This window comes from Asparagus officinalis, chromosome 9 (genome assembly GCF_001876935.1).
Source record: "Asparagus officinalis chromosome 9, Aspof.V1, whole genome shotgun sequence".
Taxonomy (NCBI): Eukaryota; Viridiplantae; Streptophyta; class Magnoliopsida; order Asparagales; family Asparagaceae; genus Asparagus; species Asparagus officinalis.
In genome coordinates, this window is record NC_033802.1 from 41646704 (window position 1) to 41657752 (window position 11049).

General features: G+C 38.5%; 1 protein-coding gene across 1 annotated transcript; it reads right to left on the minus strand.

The window, feature by feature from the left end:
• LOC109824811 (protein C2-DOMAIN ABA-RELATED 8-like) lies at positions 644 to 4172 on the minus strand. The gene is made up of 3 exons (XM_020391460.1): positions 3994 to 4172; positions 2566 to 2661; positions 644 to 945 (listed from the first exon to the last, which is right to left on the minus strand). The coding sequence occupies exons 1-3, from the start codon at positions 4087 to 4089 to the stop codon at positions 802 to 804; spliced, it is 336 nt and encodes a 111-aa protein (XP_020247049.1). The 5' UTR covers positions 4090 to 4172; the 3' UTR covers positions 644 to 801.

An 11049-nucleotide genomic window follows, 5' to 3' on the forward strand; every position in this document is an offset into this window, starting at 1 on the left:
ACGGAAAATTACATCTAGGATACTCAAATTTCCATCTAAAAAAACTATCCCAGACGAAATTCCATCTAAAATGTGAGTCGAGTATGTTTCCGTCAAGGATGTGGTATCCTAGACGGAATTTCCGTCTAGGATACATCTGTCTAGGTTGTATCCTAGACGGAAATAAAATTCATCTAGGAAGCTATCCTAGACGAAAATTTCGTCTAGCATAGCTTCCTAGACGGATTATATTTCCGTCTAGGATGTATCCTAGATGGAAATTCTGTCTAGGATACTTCCTAGGCAGATTTCCATCTAGAAAGTATCCTAGATGAAAATTCCATCTAGGATATAATATCCTAGACGAAATTTTCGTCTAAGATACATGCTACAATTTTTTTTTAACTTACTTTGTGTATTGAGTTACAAAGTGAGCATTCATTATACAAAATTGGAATGTACTTTAAGCAAAAAAATTAGCATACACAAAAAATCAAAGGTAATATTGTCACATACACAAAAAAGAAATAACAAGTTTTCAAAGATCGCAAAGCGACATAAAAATTTAGCATGTACAACTAGCAACGACAACAACGTCCCTCTATCAACTAACGAACAAGGGAGCTTAATTATACCTTTGGTGATGTCAAATTCACCTGTTTTGAAAAAGACTAACACTTTATATCCAAAATGATATAACAAAAGTTAAATGAAAACTTCATCTCTGTACGCACATATTTTACAAGCAAATCTGAGTGCACTCTCAAAATAGGGTGCAATTATCTCATACATCTATGCCTTTGTACTCCATCTTTTGGAGGTTTATTGAACGTTAGATAAATCTACATCTTGATTTTCAGTACCATTTGCATACGCCCATTTGTCAGTGCCATCAATATTTCTGCTAAAGACTTTGAGATCAAAACTTTCGCGGAGCTTATATGGAATTACTTTTATAATATAAACCTGCATGATAATACAGAGGACAACTAGTCAATAAACATAACATTATTTTTGTTATTTGCAATGATACTTGGTTTACATCCACAATCACCTGAACTATTTACAAATCCATACATGAAGCACTACAAACTTGGAAGATTAGTAAGGAATTTGTGCTCATACATTAGAATAATCTCTCTCTTTCACACAGTTTCCTTGTTATTCAAAATCAAACTTAAATTCTGGAGCCTTACAATGCATTTTGAAATATTGGTTTCACAAATTTTTTATGCGTTGCTAGGTTTTGAAATACCTTCAAATATTGGTTTACACACGCACACATATACGTAGACTCACAGGTGCACACACGTACAAAAGTGCAATGACTTGAACACATAATGCAGGAAAACACAAACACGCACACGGGTGCACACGCACACGGGTGCGCACGCACACAGATAGAGATAGAAACTAATTGCTTGAATAATCTGAGAAAAAAAATTTCAGGTGGCATGTGATAGAAATTTCCAATGTTTAAACAGTCTAAAGTAACACGAAGAATACAAACAACAAACAAAAATAATTTACAGGTAAGCCATTCAAGACTTGCTAAACTGCATCCTAGGAATTGAGCTGTATCAATAATGGTATTTACAGATCAAACTACTTGGTCTCATTTTTCATCCATGTATGTCTCTCCATTCTTTGTAAGCCAGATGTAAAATGAAAAAAGAAATCATGCACACAACAATAGAAAGTGACCTATTATTAGTTGAATATGTAAGTTGAGGACAGTATCATCAGTCAGTTACAGCATTTTTTAATTATGACGCTGCCTTATAGTTGATCAAGTGAGTGAGCAACCTTGAAAGCAACAAAAGAGCTGGTGTTCTAGACAAATTTGAAGTTGCAACATATAATCCTATTAAAAATTAGTTTTTCGAGCTAAGATAATGGCTAAAGATACTTTTTTTTTTGGATTATTCGCTAGATTAGGTTTCATTGCAATAATGGACTGTTTTTTTTCCAGGTAAGATATAAGAACACACCATAATGGACATAGTCAAAACATGTGTTATATGAAAGAGACAACTGATTTGTCCTTTACTTATAACACACCATAATGGACATAGTCAAAACATGTGTTATATGAAAGAGACAACTGATTTGTCCTTTACTTATTCTGACTTTTAAGCTAATGCCGCATTACTTGTGTTATATGAAAGAGACAACTGATTTGTCCTTTACTTATTCTGACTTTTAAGCTAATGCCGCATTACTTTACTTAAGTAAAGCAAAGACTCTGTACCCTCAAAATAAATTAATGCAGAATGCCATATGCAAGTCAAAAAGTAGTGATATCCACGAAAGCACCAAAAACCTTTAGACGAATTTTTTTTCCTTTCAACTACGGCAAATTGCCTTTTTTTTCTATGTTATTATGCTTTAACTTTCCGAAGTAAAGACTATAGGCCCTTGTCAATAGGAATATATATGATGTCAAAAGCCTGCCGTAAATACACATAAATATCTAGAAAGAATGGGTAATTGTCAAACTTAGAAATATATTAATTAACCAGCACTGGATATCACGAGATATAGAATTTTTTTAGACATTCAAAGATTGAATCACGAGGAACTCACCAATTTCAATTCGCTGAGAGGATCTTTTATAGAGAAGGTCAGCTCCTCGTTCCAAACAGGATTAAGGCAGCTGTTGATGACCTTGGTCTTAGCAGTCTAATGAAGAAGATGCAGTTGTAAGCAAGTGGAATGCATTAAAAGATCAAAATAAAAGTATGCAAGGCTACATTTTCTCAACAAAAGAGTTGGATAAGTGAAAGGAATTTAACCAGCTTAAGTATGAAAGATCATCAAATGACATGTTACAAGCATCAGGATGAGGTAAGTGTTGGTTTTAAGTATGATATGCCCATCGTGTGACGAGGTCAATTTAAAGAAAGGAAGCATCAAAAGGCGAGGCGATCTAAATCTTCTATGCCCATCACCTCATAAACACAAATAGTAAAGTGACTAAAACATGAATATAAGTATTTTCTATTTCAATTTTATAGAAGAAAAACATAAGTTGTATGTTTGTCAGATTGGACAAGGAAACATGAGCGCTGGCCTATCCTGGTGAAACTTTGACAGTATAAAAGGTAAGCCGATGGGCAAAGGAAAGCAAAAAAGCCTGAATTTTTGTACTCATCTCAGCTCAATCCCTTCAGTTGTATAGATTTGATTTTCCTAACGTTCTATGCAAATCATGTTTCAATTTTTTAGTGTTCTATGTACATTGATGTATCATGATGAAATCCCTTAATTGTGGAACGTGGAAGGAGCTATGCGTGTTTACTAGACTCATACATAATGTTACCAAAAATATGCTATCAAACTATGAAACTTTAAATTTTTTTAATGGATTCACAAGGGCGGTTTTAGCCACTGGAGAAAGATTGATTTTAATGGTTAAGGGCATGAACAAAAGGTGATCAAATTATAGCGAATTGAACCTTGCATGCTATTAGTCAAGGGCAAAATTAGCAAGAATAAAAACACCAAATAAAGTGTGGAACAAATGTAAATTCTTCAGACAAGTGACTTCTGAGCCCCGAAACAGAAGTAAAATGGTCATTTGTGCTCTGATTGGTTTCACATGGAAAGTTTGAGCACACCATTTAGTTTTTTTGTGAATTGGGAATTTCAGTTCCAGGAGAAATTCAAAATTCACCATTTCCACATGAAAATCTACTCCCAAACTGTGTTGGGTTTTACTTTCTCAGGTTATCAAAAGGTATTACGAACACATGTAACTTACAAAAATAACAGTATAGTTCAGGAATTCCATATATACCTAACTAACATGAAGTTGAACTCTAGAAAAATTCGACATTTCCCACCAAAAGTAGAACCAAATGATGCAAAAGGATTGCTAATTAACATCGGAAGCCACATAATGAAATTCTATCCAGTGATCAAAATAGCTCATTTTCATCATTTTTGTACTAATTCATAAATATTCAAACATTGAGTCTCTCAAGTTTTACAAAACTAGTGTACAAAAATTACCTGGTTTTCCACTTTGACCACAACATAAGGATCGCTGCTCGTAAAATCCCTTATCACGAGCCTCTTATCCACCGTCGATATCGTCAGGATCGTCATGCCCAGGATTGTTTAGAGCACTACAGCTAGTTAATTATTAGTTGATGAGAGGAGAATTTAACGGAAGCATCAATGAAGGTGAATCTATACGGAGAGAGAGGATTTCGCACCGGCGGGAACCCACACGTGAGGGGAGGGGAGGATGGCCATGGGCTTCATCGATGATCGATTGCTCGACCTGCTTCCAGTCGGCGAGGATGAGGGAGGAGAGGCGGTCGAGGCGGCAGAGGGCGGGGGAGAGGGAGCCGGTCATGAGGCCGGAGCGAGCGAGGATAGGGTCCGTGGACTCGCCACGGAGGGAGATGTCGGCGACCAAAGAAATTGGGGGATTTGGGGGATTTGAGAGAGACAAAGAAAAAGATCTATTTTGACAAGGATTTGAGAGAGATTGGGAGAGAGAGGGATTTTAGCCCGGAACCAAAGAAATTGGGGGGGACGAAATAAATTTGGGGGGAAAGATTATCTACACTGATTATTATAGACGTAAATTTTTCTGTTTAGAATCGTAAGGGAAAAATTTTTGTCTGGAATAATCCGTCTGGGATGCTGCGTTTTTTACTAGTATCTAGTAGCAATCATATTAGCAGCATCAAGTTCTAGCTTAATATTTCGAAATCCTATTTCATATGCAAAGTATCCTTCCGAGTAGTCAAAACTTCACATAGAGACGAATCATCTGCTCAAAACATCTTCTTTCAAAGGCTAACCATAAACTCATCTATCACTTTTCGGACAAATTTTCAAAACCATCCCATTTTAAAATTTATTTATAAAAAACGACCCCTTTTAGTCTTAATTGCAAAAACCGACCCAGTTGGTTGAAACTGGGTCGGTTTCTGAAAATTTTTTTTCCAAACTTCACGGGAGTTGAACTCCCGTGAAGTTTTGTTATGAGAAAAAACTTCACGGGAGTTGAACTCCCGTGAAGTTTGAAATTTTTTTTTTCAAAAACCGACCCAGTTTCAACAAACTGGGTCGGTTTTTGCAATTAAAGCTAAAAGGGGTCGTTTTTTATAAATAAATTTCAAAATGGGATGGTTTTGAAAATTTGTCCATCTCTTTTCTCACCACTGCACCTACACCACAATAGGCTTCATCACAGAACATAGCACCATCCACATTTAGTTTGTAACTATCACTGCTGGGTGGGTGGGTGCTTCCAGCTCTCACCTTCTTGTAATAGGGCTATCTGGCTCCAAAATATTGTTGTACTCGTCCATCACATGCTCAACGTCATCTTTAACAAAATTCGGTTCCCTCTTAATCTTTCCGTGTGAAAAATTTATGTTTCTTCCATAACAAAAAGAAAGCATAAAAGACAACAAAACTGTTTGATTATCATTTATCATCCCGAAATAATCAGCTAGCCAAATTTTAGTAGAATATTATATTTCCATGATTTTGCTATCTACTCCAAATCGAACGTCTCCCAGCACCGCCACACGTACGGACTATCAAAAAGAGCACGATGTCGGTCCTCTCCTTCCATACCACAAGCTTCACGAATGTCATTCCGCTGAAACACCATGTTTTATTAAATATATTTTTATTGGTAGAAAATCATTAGCAACATGCCATAAAAATTCTTCGAATTGTTTGGTACTTTTAACCCCTAAAGCATCTCCCAAAATCTTGAGAAACCACTCCCATTGGATTTTACACCTCTAATAACACTGCCATCCTATACGCACTTTTGATCAAAAAATTCCTACCAGGGTCATAATGCCACATTAGTTTATCGGGCCTATGACTTACATATATATGATAGTCTTTGCCTCGTGAAACTAGAAAATTTGTTGAAGTGTGTGTAGCTTCTACGAACAAGATGCTGAATTGATAAGGTAACTGACCAAATATAGAGTATTTTGATCGAGTTGATGCATTCTAGGGTTGAATTTATATGAAAAAGGCGTCCAGGTAACCAAATCGTGGTTGCCTGTCCGTCACTAATACGGTGTCGCAACCCTTTGCTTAATTAATCTCTACCTGCCAGGAAGATCGATGCGCCGTACAATTGATGGTGAGTACCCCTTCCTTGCCTCCATTGAGCTATATCCTATCCTAACAAATGTATTTTTCAGCACCAAATAATACGAGGATGATTGCTTCGTCATGAGCCGCTAGCCTTGTTTTGCAAGAAGAGCAAGACTAAAAGTTTTATGCCCCTAAACTTAGCCCACTAATTGCTTTTGACTAACAAAGCTTCTCCCATGTACACCAAGGCAACTGCCGATTACCCCATCAAAATCTCGCTGTCATTGGCATTTAACGTGCTAAACAAGGTTTGAGGTATCTGAAACACACTCATCAAGTAGGTGAAAAATGCTTGGACAACTGCCTTGATATTAAAGACTTCTTTACCCGCCTTACATAATAGTTTCTCCTTCCAACCTTGGATTTTATTTCATACTTTCTCAATTAAATATTGAAAAGCTAATATTTATTTCACCCAATAACAGTTGGAATTCTAAGGTATCGCTCATGAGAAGTTGCCATATTTACACTCAGAACCATCATATTAGTTTGAGGAGTATTAAGAGAAAACCATGCATATTGCTGATTTGTCCAATTTTATGCTTTGCCCAGATAGCTGCTCATATTCCATCAATTCTTGATTGGATTAGTATTCTTCCAAGTAGCATGATGAAAACTAAGATTACCATTAGTCAAAAAAAGATGTGATACGCTAGGACCCCTTGCCGAAGCTTGCACTCTCCTGATAGCTCTCCTCCTCTCGGCATAAGTAAGTGACAAAGATAGGCCTTTAGCAACAACAAGAAAAAGATATTGGGAAAACGAATCATCTTGTCGTAGTCCCCTTGATGGAATAATACTACCAACAGGGAACCCCATTTAGGACAACCGAATATCTCACCATACATACACGTTTCAAGATAAACTCAATCCACTGGCTGTGAAATTCCAATTTATGCGTCATAGTTTGAGGAAATTCTATCAACACAGTCATAAGTTTTTCTCATATCTTAGTGCGAAAGTCCCAGCTCTACTAGATCTCTTTTTCTTCATCGAATGTAGCACAGCTCATGCTTCACAATAATAATATTGGTGATTAATCTATAGAGAAAAATGTAGTCTGCAGTTATGAAATCACATTAGGTAAAATACATTTCATTCGGTTAGAGATCTCATTTGATACAATTTTATAAATTACATTGCATGAGCTTATAGGCCGAAATTATGTCATCTCTAATGGTTTCTTCACTCATGGAATAAGCATGATATTGGTTAGATTTACCTCATCAATTGATGTCCCATTATTCAAGAAATTTAACACTAATAAGGTTACCTCATCACCTATAAGATTGTAAGATGCCAAATTTTTTCATAAAATAGTTTCGATAAAGCATCTGGACCTGGAGCTTTTTTACGGATGCATCTGATTAAATGCCTCTTTGCCATCATCAAGTTCTCTGTTCATATCTTCTGTTACTCTCTTTTGAATTTTTTAAAGAACTCTATTGTGCATTGCGTCGAGCCTGTAGAGTGTAGCTCAGTGAAGTAAGAATTTACAATCTCCACTAATTTTTGGAGATTGAAATGCATCATACCACCATGGCCTTTAAGTGTTACTCTACTAGTAGTTTTGTTATGGAAGAAACATGTATTTCGATCACCTTCTTTCAGCCAATTGATTTGGGACTTTCATCTCCACATAGGCTCTTCTCTTTCAAATGTTTCATCAATTTGGCTTCTGACAGGCCAAATCTCCTCTATATTTGTTGCCCAATCTGTTAGAAAAATAGTAAATAAAATTTATATCATGCAGATAAATCCAAAATTAAAGTAAACAGTAAATCTGGCCTGATCGGGAGCAGTCGTGTAAACACTGGCCTAGAAGATTGAGGACCCGCCTATCGCCCTAGCACAGATGATCCCCTCTCCCCTAACGGTAAAAACCCTCGGAATCAGTCGGCCTATGTAGTCGGGCGAGAGTGCAGAGCTTCTGCTAAGATGAAAACGTTTGCCCAAAATAAAACCAAAATTATGGAAGAAAAATTCATTTTTTAAAGCAGACGAGATGTTACTGTTTGAGTGAGTAGAGAGACTTGTTGCTATATTTTTTTAGTTGGTATAAGCGAGGTATATATATAGGGTTAAGAGTGATGTTACTGTTTGGGGAGAAAGTTATTTTTATTGCAGAATTCATTACAACTTTGGGCGTTACAATAAATTCAGAAAAATAGTCTTTTTATAAGACTTTCGATACAATGAAAAGTAAATTACAACTCTCTTTCAAACAATACACAATAAGTGTTTATCGCAACAATAGAGTTCTTGGCAGTTAGGAGATCAGATTCGTCAGCAACAAACAAATCTATTTGGCTTATTAGCCGATTCTTCGGTTTTTAACAACTCTTTTTACAGAGTTCTAACTCGTTCTGAGTTCTTAAAACTCGTTAAGAGTTAACCATCAAAATTACCACATAAGTTAATTGTTCCTACGAGACAAGATGGTCGGATCATCAACGGAGAGCAAATTCGACGTAAGCATTCGAAGGAGGCATTGCATCGCTACTAAGAAGAACCTAGTTTTAAACAAAGGGAAGAATCCAGATCATTCTCCTTTCTTTTGTAATCGAAATCCAATTGTAATTAAGATCGAGAGAATTTAAATCAAATTTTTCTTTCATTTCTTTTACTATAAATTTTCTACCTACACCTGTCGAGATCCTACACTCACGAAAACGTAGCCTCAAACATGTGACTCTTGAAGACGCTAACAAAGCGTTGAATTCCCAGAGGAAAGCGTACTCATCTGATGATGATGTTATACCTGGGGGTTCGTGCTAACACACGATGGGTTTCTCCGGTCATCAAACCGATGACTTGAACTATCAGGCTGGGGGTACGAACAAGTCTCGGAAAAGGAGTAACCAAGAAGCGGAATCTCTTTGTCCGTATGCCAAAATTATCATGGTAGTATTATCAGTGTGTAGTTGCCCCAAGACCACTCAGCAAAGGGTCTCGGTATTCTAGAAGATCTTCGACGAAAAAGTTAAATCCAAGCCAAAGCGTTTCTGCAAGCAACGACCAATCGTTCAAGGTGACAAACTTTCAAAAGTCACGGTTAATATGGTTGACAAGGGAAAGTCGACTCGACCTTCTAGTTCTGACCCCTTCGTATCGTATCGTCTAACTCGGCTACGCGCAGGGACTACTAGACGAAGGGACTATCAGAGGATGAATAGAGGGTTATCCTCGGATGATGAAGCATCAGATGCTAACTCTGCAGTCGCTTCTGACAATACGGTATCCAGCCCAGGACAATCCCGCAAGGTGTTTATGATCAATACCGAGCAAATGACCAAAATCATTGAGGATGCCTTGACCAAGCAAAAAGAGAACTTCAAGTTCGAAATGAAAATGTCTATGCTCCGGATGAGGGAAGAGCATGGCCAACAGATTCGGGCCTTGTCTAATCAAATTGGTGAATCTAGTCGTCACAATAATGCCTACCGAATAGGTGATGACTCAGACATGAACGAACACCTTGATGTAGATAACCCTCCTGTTGATCAAAACGTTAGGGGTGGCCCCACTAAAGGTAACGACGCTGGGGTGGTCCCACCGGAGATAACAATGCCGGGGGTAGGCTCGTTGCTCCTCTTAGAAATCGTCCAAAGCATGATATAGATGAGGACGAGAAGATGACAGATCTCGAGAGCAAAATCAACGCTTTGATGTTTGCTTGAGAGGTGAAGAAGACCGGTATTCCATGTCCTTACCCAAGAGAGTGGGGGTCGATTCCGTATCCGACGAAGTTCAACCTGATTAACTTCACGTCGTTTGACGGGAAGGGTTCGCCCACTCAGCACATGATCTACTTTAAGTCTCACTTTGGCATAATCTCCGACAATGAAGCATTAATGGTTCGGTCATTCGTTGGCACCCTTTGTGGGCCCGCTATCAATTGGTACCGCCGTCTCAAGCCTAGAAGCATCAATAGCTGGATGACCTGGAGAACCTGTTCCTCGCTCACTTCTTTGATGATGATGCTGAGGTGTCAATCGGGACACTCTTCGATGAGAAATAGGAATACGACAAGATGGTCGACTACTTAGTCAAGCGCTTCCGGAATAAGGTGATGAACTGTTGAGATCCGATCATAGAGGACTTCATCCTCACACTTTGTCATAACAACCTCTCTTTGGACATGTTGGAAGTTATGGGAGTAGCACCGTCTAATACCTAGAAAGAGTTGAAGGTACATGGAGAGTTGGCCGAACGCTTCCTCAGAAGGAAGAAAGCTGAAAGAAGCCTGTTTGCGGGAAAAATTGTTTTCTTCATTGAAATAATTGTCATCTTGGATTACAAAGACCCGGTCTTTTATAGATCCGGTTACAACTAAATCAAAGAAAAAATTACAACTTTCCTCTTGTGAACAAATCGCGAGCTCCTGTTTTGCGGTCGCTCGCTTTGGTGGGTTCTTTGCCAACGCCGGGGTTAATCCGTGGACCACCGCGCGATTTAGATCCGGTCGGATCTACACGATTATACGGGTATTATTCCACGAAGGGAATAATAGCCGAGGAGGATTGATTCACCAAGGAAACAATCGTCCAAATCTCGGGATCTAAGACCAAGCTTAGATCCGGAGTATGATCACGTGTAGATCTCAGATCTGTTCTTCCTCTCTCTCGAACACCTGCCTTTTGTGACGCTGATGCTCGCCGAGATTCAGATCTGAATGTCCAAGTCTTCAAGTCTTCAAAACTCTAAGCTTGATCTTCAATTCGGCAGAGTTTCGGCTCTTGAAAGTTCGACCTCCCAAAATGAACAACCCCCTCTCCTATTTATAGGCCACCTTTACTGTGCCCGCGCGCACGTGTGGCCACCTCAAGGTGGCCGGCCACCTTGGTGGCTCGGCCACCGAGCCACCTCTTGGTGGCTCGGTGGTGGCCGAGCCACCTTGGTGGCCGCCGAGCCACCAAGGAGGTG

Bases quoted from the DNA above. Each gene is read 5' to 3' on its own strand.
- LOC109824811 (XM_020391460.1), bottom strand. From the start codon at position 4,089: ATGACGATCCTGACGATATCGACGGTGGATAAGAGGCTCGTGATAAGG. The intron at 2,662-3,993 runs GTAATTTTTGTA...CTTCTTCATTAG, and splicing joins TGGTCAAAGTGGAAAACCAG to ACTGCTAAGACCAAGGTCAT. The intron at 946-2,565 runs GTGAGTTCCTCG...ATTATCATGCAG, and splicing joins CTCTCAGCGAATTGAAATTG to GTTTATATTATAAAAGTAAT.